This window comes from Bubalus bubalis, chromosome 5 (assembly GCF_019923935.1).
Source record: "Bubalus bubalis isolate 160015118507 breed Murrah chromosome 5, NDDB_SH_1, whole genome shotgun sequence".
In the NCBI taxonomy this organism is placed as follows: Eukaryota; Metazoa; Chordata; class Mammalia; order Artiodactyla; family Bovidae; genus Bubalus; species Bubalus bubalis.
The window spans coordinates 49502893-49524420 of NC_059161.1; the positions used below are offsets into that span (position 1 = coordinate 49502893).

The window sequence follows — 21528 nt, forward strand, 5'->3', positions numbered from 1 at the left end:
AGATGCTTCCAGGAAACAATTGCTTCCTTCTTGCCTTTGTCAGGAATCAGTGATTTTTTTTTTTATGCTAAGAAAGGTAATGAACAGAAGGCCACATGAAAGGAGAAGCACAGAGATTGGTCCTTCAAGATGAATTAAAATCAAGAACGACAAAAAAAAAAATCAATGAGGCTGTATGCTGACTAGTCCCTGGATAACAGGCAGGGTGTTGGCATAGAAATATATGTGCTGGGATCCTTTTTTTTTTTTTTTCAAATTTCCTAATTCTGATGCCACTTTCAAGGTGATCCAATAACATAGCCTGATGTGGATATGGTATGGGGAGGGTTTTTTTTGTTGTTGTTTTAGACTGGTATTCAGGAGCCTCCACCTTATTCCAAGCCCCTGTCCTTATTAACTATGTAACCCTGAACAGGACACATCCCTTCTCTGAGCTCTGTTAACTCCCCTACAAAAGAAGTCAGCCCTGATTTCCACCCCAGATTTTCAGATAGCTCGTAGCAGTTCTCAAACCACATTCACATTCGTTGTTTCTTTTTGGTTTTAGTCTCCATAGCAACTCTAGTTAGGAAAGTAGGCAGACTAGGGATGACTCTTCGTGTTACTTTTAAGGACCCTGTGCCAGCACAGGTTAGGTGTGGCCTTCTTGGGAGTCAAGTGCAGGCCTCCTGCCTTGGATTCCAGGGCCACCCCACTGCCCCGGCTGCTGTCCACGCCTGTCCTCCCCACGCTGGACACTCTGCAGCAGCCTACCACCCTACCCAGTCTTGACTGGACCAACTAGTGGCCAGTGGCGCAGGAGAGGCGGCCGCAGATGATTGCCCTTGAGGAACTGAAGGAAACAGACTTTTAACTCTGTACAGGTCTGAACTTTAGGGACAGAATCTGGGTCTTAAATCTTGCTTGTCTTCTGAGCAAAGAATTGTAATTATTTTTCATCAAAGTATAGTTGATTTACAATGTGGTGCTAATTTCTGCAGTATAGCAAGATAATTCAGTTGCATGCACATATATATATATTTATATATACATTTATATAACATATATATACATTTTTCCATATGGCTTATCACAAGATTGAATAGAATTCCCTGTGCTATACAGTACGATCTTGCTGTTTATTCATCCTATATATAATACTTTGGATCTGCTAATCCCAAACTCCCAGTTCCCTCCCTCACCGCCCCTCCCCTTAGCAAATACAAGTCTGTTCTCTGTGTCTGTGAGTCTAAGAATCTAGTTATTAATATGTGCGTGCATGCTAAGTTGTTCAACTCTTTGTGCCCCTATGGACAGTAGCCTGTTAGGCGCCTCTGTCCATGGGGATTCTCCAGGCAAGAATGCTGGAGTGGGTTGCCATGCCCTCCTCCAGGGGATCTTCCCAACCCAGGGATTGAACCCTCATCTCTAATGTCTCCTGCATTGCAGGTGGGCTCTTTACCACTGAGTAACTGCAGGGTTCAGATCGCTGGATGGGGAAGATTCCCCTGGAGAAGGAACTGGCAACCCACTTCAGTATTCTTGCCTGGAAAATTCCATGGACAGAGAAGCCTGGTGGGCTATAGTCCATGGGGTAGCAAAGAGTCGGATATGACTGAAGCAATTTAGCACACACAGAGCCTCAATTAAATGTCGGGGATTTGGTGTTATCATTAGAATGGAGGGCCCCAGTACAGTTGCAAGTAACAAAGGGTTCTGCTCCTGACTTGAGAGCTGCAGAGGGTCAAGGGCACGGTGGTGCTAAGACCTCCGGGCGCAGGCGCAGCAGCCTCGGGGGCCAGGGCCGACCCGTCGGGTCACCCTTCCCCGTAGGCGGCGCGTCTCCATCGGGCTTCTCCTTCTTTGCAGTTGACTTGGAGCAGGTTCTGGAGCTGGATTCCCTGGAGTACCTGGAAGCGCTGGAGTGCGTGACGGAGCGCCTGGAGAGCCGTGTCAACTTCTGCAAGGCGCACCTCATGATGATCACCTGCTTCGACATCACCTCCCGGCGCCGCTGACGGGAGCCGCCCGGCCCGGCCCTCGCTCCCGAGCCGCAGGCAGCCGCGCTGTGCCGGCCCTTAGTGCCGGCGCCGCTCAGAGACCACGGAAGGAGGATGAAGGTTGGTGGCAAGTCTGGAGTGAGCGTGGAGCGGAAGGCGAGTTTTTCTTTTGTTTTCTGTAGGAACGGTGCAGACACCAGACCCGCAGGAGAGGAGCGAATGATGGGAAGCCCAAGAGGCGTGGAAGCCCCCGTGAGACTGAAAAAGCACTTTGAGGAACTTTGAAGAACTTGTTTGTACATAAGAACTGCTGGCAAAAGAGACCTCCCTCTTCTCCTGGTTTGTGAGAAAGGGCGAAAGTGGACGTGGGATTGTTGTGGAAAGCTAAAACAAAACAACAACAGGTTTCCCCGAATGACTGATTAAGTGCCTTGCAAATCTTTGTTATTATCCAAACGTTTATGTTCATACTTTCTTGTGTACAGATGGTGCTAGTCAAGATGAAAACATGAACAACAACAAAAAAATCAAACACATTTTTGCAGTGTATTTACAGCTCGTTTTCTCTTGGTGTTTTAGCCTATTTCTGACTTGCTATTTCTAAGTAAGTTGTGTTTGTAGAGCTCTTTCCTAATCAGTATTGCATATGAATAAATGTTAACTGTCTGCTATGGTTCTGCTGGGAAGGCCACTCAAACAGAAGCTAGAGACTTCTGGGCCCAAGCCAGTGTGTTTCCAGGGACGGTTGGAACCACAGGTGATGCTTATTGCCACCTCCCACCAGTGGCAGGGTCAGAGGGCAGACTTGGAGGTCGATTATGGAGCAGGCGAACGTGAGCTTGAGAGAAATGGGTGTGTCTTCAGGGGGAAAGGAGCCTCTATGACCCTGGCCCTCCTTACCCTTCGAGTGGGATGTTTGTGCTGAATAGTTTCCCCTCCAAGTCCTGAGGCACGTCAGTTCAGTTCAGCTACTCAGTCATATCCGACTCTTTACATGTCCTGAGGCACGTAAGACTGGTTCCTTTTTACCCATGAAGCTGGGGTCTTCAAAAACATTTTTCATATTCATTTTTATTCCAAAGATTCTGGATCTAAAGAACACTTGGACCAGTTCAACGGAGCCATATTTTTTTCCCCAGTTTTGCAAATTTATTAGAGCAGAGGGTTTTCCCCAGTCTGGAGACCTTCTTGGACTTGTAGATGCTCAGAGACGGAAGTAGTATTGGTCCAGAACAAGGAAGGATGGGGGGCGGGGTTACACAACTTTTCTGTTGTCCGGAGTGCTGTTTAATGCAAGAAGTTCCAGTCCTTTTGAATGAAAGCCTCCATACCAAGAAAGGACCAGGCCTGTCTGCTCAGGCCTTGACACCTGAAGGCAGAGAAAGGTTTCCTGTCATACATTACACACCTGTGGGGCCCAGGGTTTCATGCATGTGGGTGTACAAGGCTTGACTCCAGGAACTTTGGACTTTATTCTCAAATTGAGATGTCCATCTCTGCCACAATTCCCTTAGGGATTAGTGTACTCATTTTAGTGATAGAAACCCAAAGCATAGAGTGGTCCAGGGATTGTCTAATAACAGCTGTGCAACAGCAGGGTGTTTACCTACCTTCCAGTCAGGGCCTTCTCCCAGGCCTCTCTAGCCAGGCCATTAATAGAGGTGCCCAGGATTTTCCAGAGTATTGTTCTTTTTGACCTCAAATGCAGCATAACTTCATAAATTTATTTCCAGGTGAGTCAGTCCTGGCTAACTGACTCCTCAGCCCCAACTGCTCCCCAAGGAAAAAGAACAATGCATTTGTCAATGCTCCTTTGTACACATGCAGCCCAGCATAGTTGGCTAAACAACTGGCAAAGCCCAGTTGAACCCAGTAAGTGGGAACCGAAGTCTTGTGAGCTTCATAGTGCAGCCCTTTACTGGTCAGAACAGGGCACAGAGAACCCCCTAGGCTTCTGTCTGGCTTTATGTTTGATTCAAACTCGCTCCTGTGGCATCGTGCACACAGAAGCTGTGCTCCATCTGATAGCTAACACGGGCTAAAATATGGTGAAATGTTACTCCAGAATGGATGGTTTCCCCCTCCAGTTTAACAAGTCACCTTGGGAGAGGCAGGCCTCCCCCACCCTAACCCCATTCTGCAGGGCAGCCCCATGGTTCTGGGGCTGGATGTGCTCTGGTCTCTGCACTTGCTTAAATGAACTTGTTAAATAGCAGCCTAATGGAAATGTCTGGACCCCAAGAGATGTCAATCTGTTGAATTTGTTTGGGTTTTCCACTCGGCATCCCTTTGGTTGCTGGCTTGAAATATACCATTTCATGGAAAGCCTTTGATTGAAGGACTGTCAAAGGTATCTTTCTCTTTGTTGGAAACATACACACTTGATTAGTAATCAGTGTCCTTAGCTTTTGCCCTGGGCGTATCTTCCCCACAGGTTACTTCACTGAGCTGAGTTCCTTAACAGGCCATCAAGGGGGCCCTCGTGCCTTTCCTGGAATGAGACTAAGTAGAAACATCTACAGGAATTTCAAATCTTGATCAGAGAAATCTTTCCTAGGGGTAATGGCCTTCAGTTTGCATCCTGCCTAAACCTGCTTTATATGTAACAACTTTGTGAGATAGCAAAGGGTTGAATAAAACCAAGAGCTCTCTTGCCAAGTCAGATTGGCCTCTTAAAATGCCACACTGTTGAACTTCTCGCAGGCTGCTGTTGGCCATGGTGTAGGAGAACAACTTGGCATGGAGGTTCATTCTGACTTTTTCCTTTTTTTTTTTTTTTTCTTTTCTGACCTAAGTCAGCTACAAACAACATACCAAGTATTGATGAACTCTGTGAAGAAATCATGAATTTTATGCTATTGTGTGATTGTTCCTGGTTCTATCAGTTGATTGTACAGCTGATCAGCTGTTGTGCAACAGTTCTAGTAACTGAGGAACAGCTTCATTCAATGACCAAATGTGAAGTTGTCCAGGTCCCCTTGTGGTTTTGATGACAGATAACCTAGGAAGGCAAAGAGAATGTCAAAGAGCCCATTATTCCATTCTATTATCCACAAATGAAAGGCCCAGAAAAATATTTACTTGAAATTAACATTTAGAAGCCTTGACTCTTTGTCTGAAATTGTCTTCCCTCTCCAAAGTTCAGCTCAGTGTGAGCTGGAAGCATTATCACAAAACTCAGAGGCCAAAAGGGGAATAGTGACATTGTTCCCCAGGAGTAAATCCATAGTGCATCTCACGATGGTGTTTCATGTTGCCACAGAGTGAGAGTTTGCTTTATCCTGGGCTTTCAAGCCCCACCTCAGAGCTGGAACCTTTGATCTTCTCATCCTTGAATTCCCCTCTACATCATGGGGAAGCTGTCTCTAACTTTCATCTCTTTCAGACTTGAAATTGAAACACCCCGCCTGTTGTTTTCTCTGCAGTTGCTGTTCTGAAGGTGGGGAGCTTGAGATGCAGAAGCAGAGGTCGGTCCTGTGTTGACTCAGGTGGGGTTCATACAAGAGATCCCAAACTGGGGAGAGAAGAAAGCTGCGATAAAACGCTATGCAGCCCAGAGTGGGGAATTCAGCAGGCAGGAATCTGGCCATTTGTCATAAATTAGTCTTAAACTTGAAGTCTGTGTTCCTGGAAGGTGGCAGTGACTTCATTGTAGCCACAGAAACCATCCAGGACTGTGGTTCAAATAGTCTGACACATACATATGTATCTTATACTGGTGCTCGGATTTCTGTTCATTTTGAGCAAGAGACCGTTTATGGGCTTCAGGTGCTGATCATGAATTTTGGTGACTCCATCAGCCTTTATCACAGGTGTTCCTATTCAAAAGCAGCTGTCTGACCTGGGTTTCTTGGGATGGAGGTAGAGCTTGCAAGAGCCTGGGCTTTTGTTAAGCTCTCTCTCCACACAGTTGTCTGTGTCATTGGCCACTGCTGATGTGTAATCAAGGCTCCCACCACGAATAACGATGTGATGAATGTTTCTAAATTCCCTATCCCATAAAGGGTTTGGGCCATAACAGACATTACTAAAGATGAGTTAATTTCAAAATGGAAACCAGAAGAATTCGTGAATTTACTCATTGTGCTTTTCCTGCTGGAATATTAGCCCCACTCTTAGAGCACATATTCAAAGGTTTCCTCACTTTTAAAGGCAATGTATTTTAAACCCTGAAACCATGCCTGTGAGAAACATGTTGAAAGCCCCATTCTTGACAAGTTGATGCTGGATAAACCATCCATGGGCACTGGCCCTGGGTCCTGCCTGCTGCCCCCACCCAGGCAGTACTGCCCACCTTCCCTCATAGAGGACGCTGTTCAGCACTGCCACACTGAAGCAGGACTGCCTAAGGGAGGCCCGTGCAGCCCACTTTCCTCTGCGCCCAATGAAGCAAAACCAACACTCAGTCTCACTGACAACTGCCAGCAAATGGTCTAAGTTTTTTTTGGGGGGGGGGTGGGGGGCTAGTGGGAGGACAAGGAGATAGAATATAGCGTTCCTTTGGATTCTAACCTCTCTTTCTCTTCCTCCAGCAAAGATCTGTCAACATTTCTGAGTAAAATCTCGCAAATTGTGTCACTTAACAATCTTCCTGAAAAAATACATACCTATTCCAAAGTGTTGGTCATATCCAGATAAAAGCATCATTCCAATCCAGGAGAGGCTCATCTTCTCCAAACAAACAAACAAACAAACAAACACAAAACTTTTTTGCAAAATTTTAGAAGCTACTTATCCCATCCCTAAACAAACACATTCTGCTTTTGGGTGGCCCCCCTCAGAACCAGAGATGATGTCATAATATCAGAGACATAGTGGTGCTTGAGGTGGTATCAAGGCTTCAGTGCATATAATTAATATTCTCTAAATGCATTTCCCAGTGTCTGTATGTGTATTAGAGGGAGTCCTGAAGTGCAGGCCCAGGCACATCTATTTTATATAGAGAAATTACCTTCAAAACGAAAGAGGCTCACTGTTTTATTCCCCATACTGCTCACCAATACCCCACATTGTCATATTCACTTTATGAAGAAGTTACAATTTATTTGTAAACTTGGGCTGTTGTTTTGTAGCATTGCTCGTGTTTTATATTATTTATACATCATGGTTGGAAATGCTATCCAAGTGCTGTGCATCAAAGTGTAAGTTTGGTGGATCTGCCTATGGCTGTTTGTTCGCCTCACTCTAGAAAGCTCCATTAACTGAGACACAGGTACCAGGAAGGAAAGAGAAATCAATCAGGAGAACAGGGATTACGGTCCAATCCTCAAAGTACAGGACTTAGTTCAAAATGTAGTTTGTTTCTATAGTAAGTAAGTAGCTGAAAGGGAAAAGATCCTTTCCTTTTGAACTTAATGATAATGGACTTGGAAAGCAGCCTCCACAGGCCTTAGTGAAAGAGGATCCAGCCTCTTCCTGCTGGTCCCACACTAAATTTCTGAAAAGTGCAGACAATATTAGGTACCCACATTTCCCTGAGAAACCCCAGCACCCCCAGTGTTCCTGAAGGGGGTTTGGAAAAGGAACCTGAAATTCCTTACCTTGGAGAGAGAGAGACATATATATATATAGTACATGTTCTTTTCTGGAGAAACCAAAGCACTTTAGTGTGAGTCGTAAAACCCATAATACTTAAGGCATCTTGTCCCCTCCCTGGATCCCCGAGAGGCTGGGAGGGGCTGGGGGGTCAGTAGTCTCATTTGAGAGGCAGCTAAACCTAGGAGAAAAAGCCTTGAGCTTGGGGTAAGGAAGTCGGGCTCCAGGTCTGGTTTCCTCACTCACTATGCAACCTTGGGCAAGTCGCTTCACTCTGCTGGGCCTGTGGCTCGCCGATGGAAGATCGGGGGTTATATTAGCTGCCCTTCTGGGATAGTGTAAAGAGAAAGGTATGGGAAGTGCTTTGAAGAGATGAAAGCTCTGTATTGGAGCTGGGGATAATCATTTTAGATGAAGAAACTGAAGTCAATAAATAGCCAACGACTGGCCCAAGTTCACAGAGTAGTTTTATAGCAGAACCGGGATCTGAGTCCGACATCTTGGACTCTGCCCACAAGGTGCTGTTGTACCAGGTGTGTGATATGTGGACACCCACCACACCAAGGGAGTGACGTGTGTGTGTGCACGGGGGCGTATACGGATGCATGTGTACAGAAGGTATGTGACATGGTGGAAGAACATAAGACAGAAAACCTGAGTTCGAACTCCAGTTTTGACCATAGTCCTATGGCCTTGGATATATTACCCAACTTTTCTGGAACACAGTTTTCTAATCTGTAAAATGAAGACAGTGTGCTAAATGATCTTTGTGGTTCCTTCAGCTCTAGTCATGTATGTATGTGTATATAAATATGCTAATCTGTAGAAATGGGCCAATTTGAAAATTGGAGACAAGACCTGCCCAAGTGCATTTATTGTGTCAGAAGCAGCAAATTCATAAACAAATTCATAAAATCTTTTTTTAAAATTCAATGGTGGTATTTGATGTCATTGTGTTAAATTCACTATTTGGATAAAAGATTTGGTGCCATTTTAAAAATGAAGTTCTTAGCTTACAAGTATTTGCTGTTAAAAACTTTTAATAAAATTTGTTAAAAGTCAGAAATTCAACTATTCTGTACTTGGGTAGGTCCCAGCAGCCTATTTGCAAACAGGCTGGTTTTGTGTATGGGCCTTCACATAGCGATAAAAGAGTTAACTGTTGGCTTGTTCTTGATAAAATGTGAGCAGGCTACCTGGAGAACAGTCTGGAAATGAAAGTTATAGTTCTCAAAAACTGGTGACATGATTTCATTAAGCTGTGTGCCATTTCCAGTGTGAAGACATTGTTTGCTGGCTACGATCTCTGACTTTTTGTGGCATATGAGGTGTAAAATGTTGTCAGAAAAGAATCTGGTGTTTAAAAAGAATCAACCTATGGTGGCATTAAATGTTCACTTTTCTCCTACTCAGAGTCATGAATTCCTCTCTCCAGTTTATCCTTCTGAACAGAGGAGGGGACAATTCAAGGTCTGGGGCAAGGGCATCTCACTAGAGCAACACCTTGGCTGAGGACTTCCTCCCAGGCCCCAGGGCCTTCCTAGGATGAGGCCTGTCTCCTCCCACTGTGGGGCTGGCCCCCAACAAGCTCAGAAGCTCAGGCAGGGGTGGGTGGATGTGGGGCTGAGTCCTGCATCCCTGAAAGTCCGCAGGTTGGTGATCATACATGAAACGTGTCAAGAAGTTAGGTGTTGATGTGCTGATGGTTTTGGTGGCCTAGGGACTCCCTCTCAGTCCAGTGCCTCTGGGGCTGATACAGAATAGAGGCCTTGACAGTCATGAAGACCACTTGGGCCTGGACACACAGCCCCTTGTCACAGCTGTGCTGGTCTCACCTGTAACTGGGTATACTCAGGTAAGAAAGCAGGAGCAGGGCAGAAACTGGAAGAAGGCCTCCTCAAGAACAGTCTGCTGCCATCCACTCCCCTGGGCAGCATGAGACACTTCTCGATGCTGGTACCCCATCCATCCAATGAATGAGTGCTCCACAGTCTGAAAGAGAGGGCAGCAACCACTCCTAGCAAATCACACTTATTGTTCCTGGCATGGCGTGCTCTGAATCCATGTCTCCTACTTTACTGAGCCAGCCTGGACACACACAGCTCCCATCCACCCCCTCCTCTTGTCTCCACATCCTACACTGGACTCTCGTGGATTCACTTTGGGCCACTGTAGCAGAAGTCATAAGTTCTTAAGAAGCCAGGAGCCATAAGGGTTTTCTAGACAAAATGCCTTCAATAGAAGAGCTGGTGGAGGGGATACCCAGCCCTGGCCATCCCCTGGGAGTGGAGAGACCATAAAGATGGCACCTAGAACTGCTTCTAACTCCTCACTCTTCCCTCAAGGGAGGACTGCCAAATATGTTATCTTGTTGTTTAGTCTCTAAGTCATGTCCAACTCTTTCATGACCCCATGGACTGTAGCCCGCCAGGCTCCTCTGTCCGTGGGATTTCCCAGGCAAGGACTAGAATGGGTTGCCATTTCCTACTCCAGGGGATCTTCCCCAAACCCAGAGATTGAACCTGCCATCTCCTGCACTGGCAGGTGGATTCTTTACCACTGAGCCACCAGGGAAGCCCATGATCTTATGTGGATTTGTCTCCTAAACCATTAAGCTCTCCAAATTGTTACTAACATAACTGTTATGTTTTTCATCCTTTCCATCCTGTCTTTTAATCTCAGGGAGGACATAATGATTCTATCTATCATGGGACCGTGGCACTCTCCTGCAGACACAGGGACTGGAGGGACATAAAAACCAAAGCAAGGTGACACCACCTTCTAGCAGCAGCAGACCAGGCCATTCCTACATCTGCGTGGAGAAAATGCTGCCCTGTCTCACTTGGGGCCCACTGCAATGTCTAATCTTCCAGCTGAAGGTTTTGTTTCCAGAAAACCTTTATACACACGCAGAGCACTTGAATGTAAACACATTGGCCTGTCAGTGGCCAGTGCACCCAGTGCCAATGGGTGTCTCTTGTTCTTCTACATCCCAGGGTCTAGAACAGAGTCTCGAATGTGGTACTCAAACAATACTAGTTGAATGTATGAGTGAATGAATGAAAGGATCACCTTTGGAAGAAGAAGAGGATTCAGAAAAATCCTGGGCAGAAGTGTGTGGAAATGTCAGACTTCTTTAACAAAAGAACTGAAGGTCTGCAAACGCCTCTTTGGGCATGAAGTCCGTAATTACACTCGGCACCAGGCCCACACCAGGCAAACTGGAGCCCTTGCTTAGCAGACACACAGCCTTGATTTCCCCACCACTGAGCAGCCTTGGCCTTCGGGTCTCCTAGAGATAGAAGAGTAGCATTCAAGCACATGGATGCCTTCTCATCATTTACAAAGTAACCATGGAACAAATCTTCAGTGAGGGCTTGCTGAGGCTAAAAACAAAACAGACTCCAGCCTCCAAAAGCTCAGTAAGTTGGCAACACCAGCTGGCAAACAGAAACCCCATTATAAACAGGCAAACACAGTTCCCTTCAAGGGAGACGACGGTTTCTCCTGCCAGTCCCCACCATGTGCCCCAAGGTTCCATCTATTTGGAACCTTGGGCCAGACCTCACCTCCAAAAGAATCTTCTTGGGCCCAAGATTGGGAGGGCAAGGGGCGGGGGAAGGAGGGAGAGAAGAAAAGTATGGATCACCCTGCAAGTCACCTTATTTCTGCTATGGAAGTTCACTCCCCATGGGGTCCCAGGCTGGCCCAGCCCTAAACCTGTCTGCTTAGGCTTGTCATCCTCAGGGCTGCTCAGCTGAGTCCTCTAGTCCTTGTTCGGAAGCCTTCTCCCTGCACTTACCAAGAGTCTGAAAAGAATCCAGGAGGCTGAGGGGTTTAGGAGTGAGGGGTAGATTGTCCTCCCAAGCCAACAAGGCCTCTCCATCTGGGGAAGTGACCTGGAGGTCACCTGAGGAAGTTGCTCTGGGAGCTCCTGGTCCTGTGTGCTGGGTAATCCACTTATTTTTTGAGTTGCTTCCCTGGTGGCTCAGATGGTAAAGAGTCTGCCTGCAGTGCCAGAGACCCGGGTTCGATACTTGGGTTGGGAAGATCCCCTGGAGAAGGAAATGGCAACCCACTCCAGTATTCTTGCTTGGGAAATTCCATGGATGGAGGAGCCTGGCAGGCTACAGTTCATGGCGTCACAAAGAATCCGACATGACTGAGCAACTTCAATCTCTCTCTCTCCCACTTATTTTTTTGTTTGTAATTGTTAAATTGCCCCCGATCTACCCATCCTTGAGCACCTTCCTTCCATAGCAGTCCCAAGTCCAGATGTGTATGTTACATTGTCTTGTTTGTGCTCAGAAGAAAACTCAAAATAAAGGCTTTCCGCCAAACCACAGAACTTCATCCACAAACCCCAAGTTCCCTGAAGAGCCAGCAAGAAAAATCTTAAAAAAAGAATACAACTAGGATTTTGAAAAGCTGGAAATAGAAAATAAAAATTATCTTTAATCTCACTTCAGAGAACCACTGTGATAATAGACACACGAAAACACCTGTACAAATACTGGATAATCATAGACTTAACCCTTTTTCAAAATTTGCTTTCTTCCCCCTTAATAATCTTACCTTGTAGCTCAAACAGTAAAGAAGCTGCCTGTGATGCAGGAGACCTAGGTTCAATCCCTGGGTCAGGAAGATCCTCTGGAGAAGGGAATGGCAATCCACTTCAGTATTCTTGCCTGGAGAATCCATGGATAGAGGAACCTGGTGGGCTACAGTCCGTGAGGTTGCAAAGAGTCAGACACAACTGAGCGAATAGCACTACTCCCACTAATAATCCTACGACGCACATTTATTTCCCCAGTCAAGAACATGTGTTCTTACAACTAATGTATAATGGCTCCTGAATATTCCATTGGGTGGATTGACCATTATTTCGGTACTACAGTTCCTTTCTGCTGCTGCTGCTAAGTCACTTCAGTCGTGTTCGACTCTGTGCAACCCCATAGACGGCAGCCCGCCAGGCTTCCCCCGTCCCTGGGATTCTCCAGGCAAGAACTCTGGAGTGGGTTGCCATTTCCTTCTCCAATGCGGTTGCCGTTTCCTTCTCCAATGCATGAAAGTGAAAAGTGAAAGTGAAGTCGCTCAGTTGTGTCCCACTCTTAGCGACCCCATGGACTGCAGCCTACCAGGCTCCTCCATCCATGGGCTTTTTCAGGCAAGAGTACTGGAGTGGGGTGCCATTGCCTTCTCCAACAGTTCCTTGCTATTGGACCTTAAAATTGTTTCCACTTTTTTGGTATAAATTACATTACAATAAACATATTGAACATAAATCTCTTTTTTTGCATCTCTGGCAAGTCTCTTAGGATAAATCCCTAGAAGTGATTCCTCCCAAGAGGAATCCAAGATTACAAGGTGTTTTATACCCAGAGAGTGGCCATGTTTTAAACCAACATGACAGGGCATTTTATACACATGGAGAGTGACCTGAACAACTTAAAGGCCTCCTCCAGTGGCCCCATTTACAGTCATCTCTTCCTCTCTAAATTCCTATTTCATTGACTCACTTACTTGTTCACCCCACAAATGTATATCAAGGAGTTCCACAGTGGGATGTGTTCTTGCTCTAAGATGCAACAAGTCCTTATACATTCCTTTGTATCTAATAGAAGAAAAATGTATCCGCCTCTGTATTAGGCTCTGGAGGTGTAGCAGAGACAAAACGTAACTCCAACCTTCTTAGATCTTCTGCTGTACCTTAGAATTAAATTGACACAAGACAGATTTACAGAAGAAACACATACATATTTAATACAAGCTTTATGTGCCATGAAAGCCTTCATTAAAAAAAAAAAAAAAAAAGAAGATCCAAAGGAGTGGCAAAGCCTAAATGCTTTTAAACTCAGCTGAAGAGAGGCAGCTGTGAAAACGGAGCTAAAATACATGGGGAGGCTAAAGGAAGATGAGTTATTTTAACAAGGCTCTGTGTGCAGTGTTTTCTCAGCCTTGACTCCCCATCCCTGGTGATAAGAACGTTTTTCTTCTCCTCGGTACTGGGAGGGCATCTTTCATAGGGGAGTTATATCTCCTGTTTTCAGGAAGAAAAGGGGGAGATCAGAACATACTTCTTACATCTGTGGCTTTTCAAGTGCCTTTAGCTCAAAATAACCCTCATGCTAAACTGGTATGTTGTGGGTGGCAGGTTCTTCAGCTTTTCCAAGCCCAGATCTTTCTATGACCCATAGTGTCTAGCACAGAGCTGGGCACACAAGTGTTAGCACACAGAGGTTTTGGGTCATCACTCCCAGAAAGGAACTTTTATATACATTATAAATATACACGTTTGGGGAACACTTCCCTGAGAAGCCAAGAAGTCACAAACCTGGGTGCTAGTTTGAGAATGGCATTCTGCACTCAACTTTAAGGGGTCAAGGGAGATCTTTGGGTTCAGATTCCTTGTCTGTGTAGAAGTGAATGCGGCCGAGGTCCCTTGCGCTGGTTCTGACAGTGAAAAGAGACACTGTATGCAGAAGGATCTCAGAAATCTGCTAACGCTCACCGGACGTAAGATAGTAGAGTGTCAGACACTTAATAATTAGAACCAAAACTCTTCAGACATGCTTTCACTTCTCCCACGGGCTGCACCTGTCTTCCAGTGGCTTCATTCAGCACTGGTCCATTCGTTTATAACCGTCAGGGGGCCTCCTCCTGCTGGACGCAGATGGGCTGTCTGTCCTTCACTCCCCAAATCCCGCTCCCAAGTGGGATGACTGATGAAGGCCCAGGTGGTGGGATTCTGCTGCACGTGTAACTTTTCTTTGGTCCCAGGTTCATAGCATCCTGTGACCCTACCTGCTCCCCGTCCTCGGTCACTCCAAGGAGAACCCCGTTCAAGGGGTGCAGGCAGCTGCTCCAGGGGGCATAGCTGCCAGGGCTTCCCTGAGCGATGGGGACACAGGATCAAGTGGAACCCCAGACCCAAGGTCCAAACTCCTTGCTGGATGCAGGTACAGCACCACCCCCCCTCCCAAGGATGGTTCAGTTTGTTTCTCAAGTCGACCACATGTCTTCAATCTCTCTAATATTACTAAGAAAAACAATTTCAAAATGTCTTAGCTATTAATTCACAAGCCCCCTGGTTTGATTCAGGTGATGAGGTTTAAACTGATTACTGCTGTGTGGGTCTGAGTCCTTCACGTGCTGGCTAGCCATTCCTGGCGGATGGTTCCAGACTTTGCTGCAGAAGCTGACTACCCCTGAGGTGTTCCCTGCAGCTCTCGCGAACCCCCGTTCACAAAGAACGCTTTAATGTACTGGAGCAGCCCGGGAGGGCACGGTCTGCAGGCGCCTCCTCCGGGCGGCCAGGCCACTCTGCGCACGCGCAGCCCTCTTGACGGTGGGGGGAGCTACCAGGCCCGCACCGCGCGCTTCTCCTGCGGCCACCGCCCCCGGGGCGAGCAGAGGTGGTAATGGAGTCTTTGTCGAATACAAGTGAAAAATGAAGAATTACGGCTTGAGTTCGCACTGTGCACGCGCACGTGCCTGTCAGAGGAGAGGCAACCCTACCCTAAACGAATGTGTGGCCGCCGGGGACCCCGCCGCGGTTCACAGAAGTGATGGGTGCGCGGCGCCAGGGTCCCGGCTCAGCCGGGCAGAGGGCGGGGCGGGGCGGGGAAGCATGATGCGATCCTCCGCGCCCGCAGTCTGCACGTGGACGCCGGGCTGCTGGGGGCCGGGACTGCGCTTCGCAGAGCACAGCGATCCACCGTGTGCCTCGGCGCCCTCGGAGGTGCTGGTCACCCAGACCCCGTGGGACGGTGCAGATGCCCTCGGCTTGAGCAACTTCAGTGCTGGGTTACCAAGACACACCAGCTTCCAGGCTGCCGATTTTTCTCAGTGCTGGGTTACCAAGACACACCAGCTTCCAGGCTGCCGATTTTTCTGGAAAGTTTTTTAACTGTGGAGGAGAAAGGAAACCTTTTAGTTTTAGAAGCTGGAACTGCCTCGAGGGCGAGGCAAAAAGATGGAGGGGACTGGAGGTAAGAAAGGTTCAGAGACTGAGGGGAGATCAATTTTACCTTCTCTGCAGCCTCTCTCAGCCCCCTAGGCCCTGCCTCTTGAGTTTCCTTTTTTGGACACCTGAAAACCTGAACTCATTTTTACCACTTTCCCCCCCGCTCCGTCTCCCCGCCTTTGCCAACTGTTTTCACCTGGTGGCTGTATCTGAGGCGGCAGGAGTAGGCAATAATTTCATCATCCCCGTCCTTCTCCACTTCACTCAGCTGTGTGCTGAGTGGCTTCAGTCATGTCCGACTCTGTGCGATCCCATGGACTGTAGCTTTCGAGGCTCCTCTGTCCATGGGAATCTCCAGGCAAAGATACTGGAGTGGGTTGCCATTTTCTCCTCCGGTGATCTTCCCGACCAAGGAATTGAACCTGTGGCTCTTATGGCGCCTGCACCGGCAGGAGGTTTGTTTTTTTTTTTTTTTTTAACCATTCGCGCCACCTGGGAAATCCACTTCACTCAGCATCCCATGCTTTTTTTTAATAGACAAGGAAGGCCGTTCTGTAAAAGGCCAAAATGAGCGCCTTAGACGTGCTAGGCCAGCCTGGAGAAGGAGGGAGCGACTTGAACCCTCAGGCATCTCGCACTTCGCATGAGATCACCTGGTTTGTCCGTGTCTCCCTCTGGCTGCACCCCAGCAGATAACTGGGGACTTCGGTTCAGGAGTTCTTGGCAGGGAAGGAGGCTTCTCCTTGTCCCTGATGGAGCGTTTCAATTCACTCAGGCACAGACAGGCGGAGGGACTTTGCTCCACAATACCCCTCCCTGTAGCCTCCTAAGCCATCTCAGGCTCCAGGCCGGTGGCAGCCCCTCTAACCGGCCCCAGCTCATGATTTAAGCATGGCCCAACCCCTGCGTACTCCTGTGTGACCCACACTAGTGAACAGACATCCTTTTTCCGTATGCACACACATCCTATTGGTTCTGTTTCTCTGGAGAGTCCTGACTAATACAGGCTGCCTCCCACCATGACTGTGGAACTCCTTTCTCTCTAATAAGAGCTCCCTTTGGGAGAGCTCAATAAGAAAAAAGAAAAACCCTCATTAGGACTGTCCACAGGAGCAGTGACTGCGTAAACCCTAATTACTGCACCCAAATTATTCTTTACTGGTTGCAAAGGAAGGAATCTCTAAGGTCCTTATTAAAACGAAGGACGCTTCTAAAGAATGGTAAATTGAGAAGGCTTGAGTCTTTTTTTTTCTTTTGCATTGACAGGAACATATAAGATCCTAAGGGCTTCTGAACCCCAACCAGGTCAGCCCAGAATGGCTTCAGCCAACATGCCCCATGGAAGGGAAGCAGCAGTAAGTAGTAACTCATGTTTATAGAGCACTTTATACTGTACTAAGTACTTTCATATTTGTTAATGTCTTTGATCTTCATCACCACCTCCTTTAGGTTAAGTATTAGCTCACGTCTTTGGACAAGGACAAGTCAGAAGGTGAGAGGGAAGGTAGGAAAAGCATTTGAAAAGAACAGGAAGGAGGACCTGCTTGTTGGTTCATTCATGCACTCATTGCACAAATATTTATTGGATACCACAGTGTGTCAGCTGGGGAGACAACAGTTAATGAGGGCAGTCATGGTCTTAAGTCCTTTATGAGCTTAGAGTCTAGCAAACATTTCTTCACTACCTGCCCCTGGCAAAGCACTATTGGTAAAATCCAGGTGTGCATCAGCCTGCTTACTGGAAGGTTTTCCAGGTCTGAAAGGTACCCTCCGGTGAACTTCCTTTCCCCTCTAGCGTACCTCCACCACAGTGATGGTCACTCTCTCTCCTGTTGTGGTTACCTCTTTTATTATCTTTCTCCCCAAGAGCAGGACCATTCTCCGCCCAGCCCAGCACAGTGTCTAGCCCGCAGTTCCTAAGGCATGTTTATCCACTGATGACCTATTGTGAGCCATGCTTGGCAGCAGTAACTGAGGCTGCAGGAAAGGAAGAACCCCAGGTCCTTTCCTCTAGGGATCTGGAGTCTAATGGGGAGAATGACAAATAGAGAAGCAATTATGTTGCTGTGATAAGTTTTGAGGGGAGTGAATAGATGCTTAAGCAGCACAGAGGTCTCCTTGGAATGGTCAGAAAGAGTGAGCGGAAAGTTTCCAGGAGCATGGGGGCAGGGGGAGGCAGAAAGGCATTTGGCACAGAGTGAGGAACATGAGCACAGGGGCACGAGGGACAGACTGCCAGGAGCTGGGCTTGGCTGCAGGGCAGGAGGCTTCTGGTAAGTTGGAGGAAGGTGAGGCTGGGCGCCCTGTCAAAGGCCATAGGCTGACAAGCACAGGGACAAATGGTGGGCAGGGGCACTTGGCGCTGGTGGACAGCACTGAATCATTTTTGCCCTTTAACCCTCATGGCAGAAAAAAAAATGTCCCTCAGATATAAAATCACAAAATGTGTTGGAAGCAAACTCAGAAGTTATTTAGCCCATTTGTCATTGGATGCAGAGGTAATTTACCAAAAGTCACAAAGCTTATGGTGGAGACAGGACACAAGAAATCTCCTGGTCTTTTTCACTAACATCCCACATCCTCAGGCAACACCTGCAAGAATCTTTGTATCATTTATAGAAAATTCTCAGGAACTTTCTGGTGTGTCAACAACTTAGTCTGAAATAATTCAGGAAAAAACATTTTTTTTGTCCTGTACTTGCAACTCTTCTGGAATTTTGTGATTGTTTTTTCTTAAAAATCCCAACAGAATGGTTAACATATTAGTTTGCTAGGGCTGCAATAACAAAAGACCACAGGCTTAAACAACTTACCCTCCTGGAGGCTGGGAGACCAGTATTGAAGTGGTGGAGAGTAGGTTTCTCTGAAGGCCTCTCCCCTTGGCTTGCCGATGGCCGCCCTCTTGCTGTGTCCTCACATGATCTTTTCTCCATGCACACACCCCTCTGGTGTTTCTTTGTATGTTCAAATTTCCTCTTCTTTTAAGGACAACAGTCAGATTGGATTAGGACCCATCTCTAATAGCCTCATTTTAACTTAGCACCTCTGTAAAAGCCCTGTGTCCAAATGCAGTCGTATTTTGAGGTACTGGGGGTTAGGATTTCAACAAACTTGGGAAAGGAAGACAGAATTCATCCCATAATAGTTAATTTCTTCACTTTCCTAACTCCTCGTGCGTGCTCGCTCGCACTCACTTGCTCTCTCTTGGGTCTATACCCTCTATTTTCTGGAAATTGGCAGTGAATCTCAAGAAGGCTCATCCTATGTCTTCAGCACCCAGGAGATGAGTACTTAGTGACTGAAAATCACACATCATTGGTTTGTCTGTTCTATGTCTTCACTACTGGGCAGTGAGCTCTGATGGGCTCTTCAGTGACTGTTTCCCAGAACAAAGCCTTGCACAAAATAGACATATTCTCAGTGGTTAAATGCATTCAAGAGTCACATATCACAGAGCAGTTAATTTGAAGTTTTTTAAGAAAAGCAGAACAGCAAAAAACTGAATAACATTTATTCTTTTAGATTAGTTAGAAATGTATATTCTATACATAAGAAATATGAACCAATAGAATGAAGTCCCAGAGTATAGTTTTTACATGTGCTTGCAATGTGATAAGTCCATGTTCCCTGAAGAATCATAAAAATTCACTAATCGTCCAATATTTAATGTATGAGAAAACCACCTAAATCATGGGGGAATGTTGCTTGATGGGGCACAATCAACTTTTTTATCTCTTATATTTGTTTCATATTTGTGATTGTAAATGCATGTGCAGCCACGTGAAATCAGTGTTAATATCTGGTTTCTATAGGAGGTTCTGAAAAGGTAGGAAGCCTGTTTTACTAGGATATTACATAACTCAGCACATTGCTGTGTACAGAGGATTCACATCATGAAATACCTCAGAAACTAGTCTGTGGATGATGCTTGTTATTTTTTACAGGTTTTGCTTAGTGACCCAGTCAGAGTTTCTCATGCTCTGTTATTCTAATGACACTGGTTTATCAAATGTAAGGAGTAAAATGCCTACAGTAGAACTAAAACAATCAGAGTGGTTAATGAAAGAGAGGAGAGGAGAGAAGTGGGAAAGAATAGGAAGGGTGAGTAATTCCTGTTCTCTCATAGTGGGTCATGTTTCTTAACTCAGCTATGAAGAAATCCCAATTCATGCAAAAATAATTCTGTCTTAATTATTCCGTGTCTATGGTGATATGAGCCCTCCTTTTCTGAAGGGAAAGGAAAAGCATGTGTCTTAACAATACATTCCTCTTGTTCCCACTGAAATGTTACGTTAGTGACCGCATTTGATCTCAATATAACCTGTCTCAGACCCCCTGCTGGGCTCTTACAGACCATTGTTAATGCAGACTCCTTCAGGGACTGTAATTTGGGATTCAATTTGCCATAAAATTGTCCTGAGTGTCACCTTGGTAATCGAAGATCATGTGACCCATGAAACACATTGAACTGAAAGATGGCACCTCTTGAAAATTAATGTCAAATTGTTTCCAGTAGTAAAAAGGCCTTAGCCATTTTATGTGAAATGAATGTCGCTATATCTCAGAGCTGGTAAGGGGTTAGGAGGAGGATGCTCCACCCACATCCCTTGAGCTGGGCCTCCAGGGCCTCAGAGCAGAGCCTTCACCATAAATACCTCAAGGCTCAGCACACAGACTGGGCAACCCAGCAGCCCCTCTGGCTTTGATGGTCCTTATCTTCTTTTTAACCAAAAATCTGCATGTGGTTTAGTAAAGGGTTTTTATTCTGATTGTACATATAAAGGCAGTTTAAATGTTAAGTCTGGGCAAACAAAAGTCATATATGGATGTTGGATATTGTCAGAAGCTTTTCCTGCATCTGCTGAGATGTTCATATGGTTTTTTTCGTGTTTGTTTATATGGTACATCACATTGATTGATTTGTGAAGAATCCTTGTATCCCTGGGATAAATCCCACTTGATCATGGTGTTCAGTTCAGTTCAGTTGCTCAATCATGTCCGACTCTTTGTGGCCCCATGGACTGCAGCAGGCCAGGCTTCCCTGTCCATCACCAACTGCCGGAGCTTGCTGAAACTCACGTCCATTGAGTCGGTGATACCATCTAGCCCTCTCATCCTCTGTCATCCCCTTATCTGCCTGCCTTCAGCCTTTCCCAGAATCAGGGTCTTTTCCAATGAGTCAGTTCTTCCCATCAAGTGGCCAGAATATTGGAGTTTCAGCTTCAGCATCGGTCCTTCCAATGAATATTCAGTACTGATTTCCTTTAGGATCGACTGGTTAGATCTCCTTGCAGTCCAAGGGACTCTCAAGAGTCTTCTCCAACACCACAGTTCAAAAGCATTAATTCTTTGGTGCTCAGCTTTCTTTATAGTCCAATTCTCACATCCATACATGACTACTGGAAAAACCATAGCTTTGACTAGAGGGGCCTTTGTCGGCAACTTAATGTCTCTGCTTTTTAATATGCTGTCTAGGTTGGTCATAGCTTTTCTTCCAATGGAGCAAGTGTCTTTTAATTTCATGGCTGCAGTCACCATCTGCAGTGATTTTGGAGCCCCCCCCCCTCAAAATAAAGTCTGTCATGGTTTCCATGTTTCCCTCTCTGTTTGCCATGAAGTGAGGGACCAGACGCCATGATCTTAGTTTTCTAAATGTTGAGTAAAACTCAAAAAAAAAAAAAAAAAAAAAAAGCCAACTTTTTCACTTTCCTCTTTCACTTTCATCAAGAGGCTCTTTAGTTCTTCTTTGCTTTCTGCCATAAGGGTTGTGCCATCTGCATATCTGAGGTTATTGATATTTCTCCCAGCAATCTTGATTCCAGCTTGTGCTTCATCCAGCCCAGCATTTCTCATGATGTACTCTGCATATAAGTTGAATAAGCAGGGTGATGATGTACAGCTTTGACATACTCTTTTCCCAATTTGGAACCAGTCCGTTGTTCCATGTCCAGTTCTAACTGTTGCTTCTTGACCTGCATACAGATTTCTCAGGAGGCAGGTCAGGTGGTCTGGTATTCCCATCTCTTTAAGAGTTTTCCACAGTTTGTT

General features: G+C 46.2%; 2 protein-coding genes and 2 long non-coding RNA genes across 14 annotated transcripts in view; 2 read left to right on the forward strand and 2 right to left on the reverse strand.

The window, feature by feature from the left end:
• KIF26B (kinesin family member 26B) overlaps window positions 1–8922 on the forward strand; it is a 517024-nt gene extending 508102 nt beyond the window's left edge. For both annotated transcript variants that reach the window (XM_025286019.3, XM_044943071.2), the window contains one exon: window positions 1849–8922. In XM_025286019.3, coding sequence (XP_025141804.3) covers window positions 1849–1997 — 149 coding nt within the window. In that variant the 3' untranslated portion in view covers window positions 1998–8922. The remainder of the gene's footprint in view (window positions 1–1848) is intronic.
• On the reverse strand, window positions 5359–9481 carry LOC123333709. The gene is made up of 3 exons (XR_006551185.1): window positions 9350–9481; window positions 6587–6647; window positions 5359–5493 (listed from the first exon to the last, which is right to left on the reverse strand). It is a non-coding gene; the product is annotated as an uncharacterized LOC123333709 (long non-coding RNA).
• A 2697-nt stretch (window positions 9482–12178) lies between these two features.
• On the reverse strand, window positions 12179–15637 carry LOC123333710. Of its 2 annotated transcripts, XR_006551186.1 has the most exons (4): window positions 15545–15637; window positions 13849–15423; window positions 13038–13223; window positions 12179–12235 (listed from the first exon to the last, which is right to left on the reverse strand). It is a non-coding gene; the product is annotated as an uncharacterized LOC123333710 (long non-coding RNA). The 2 variants fall into 2 exon arrangements; XR_006551187.1 differs by lacking the exons at window positions 12179–12235; window positions 13038–13223 and adding an exon at window positions 13447–13554.
• The window catches only part of LOC123465798, a 68536-nt gene continuing 61350 nt past the window's right edge, over window positions 14343–21528 (forward strand). For 4 of the 9 annotated variants that reach the window (XR_006641096.1, XR_006641097.1, XR_006641095.1 and 1 more), the window contains exons 1-2: window positions 15297–15505; window positions 16747–16835. Coding sequence is in view for 2 of the 9 variants with exons in the window: in XM_045165740.1 (XP_045021675.1) it covers window positions 15794–15935; window positions 16747–16835 (231 nt within the window). In the remaining 7 variants the exon portion in view is untranslated. Of the gene's footprint in view, window positions 14474–14948; window positions 15087–15296; window positions 15506–15682; window positions 15936–16746; window positions 16836–21528 lie in introns of those variants that run through there. The other 5 variants (XM_045165741.1, XR_006641101.1, XM_045165740.1 and 2 more) reach the window with 3 other exon arrangements.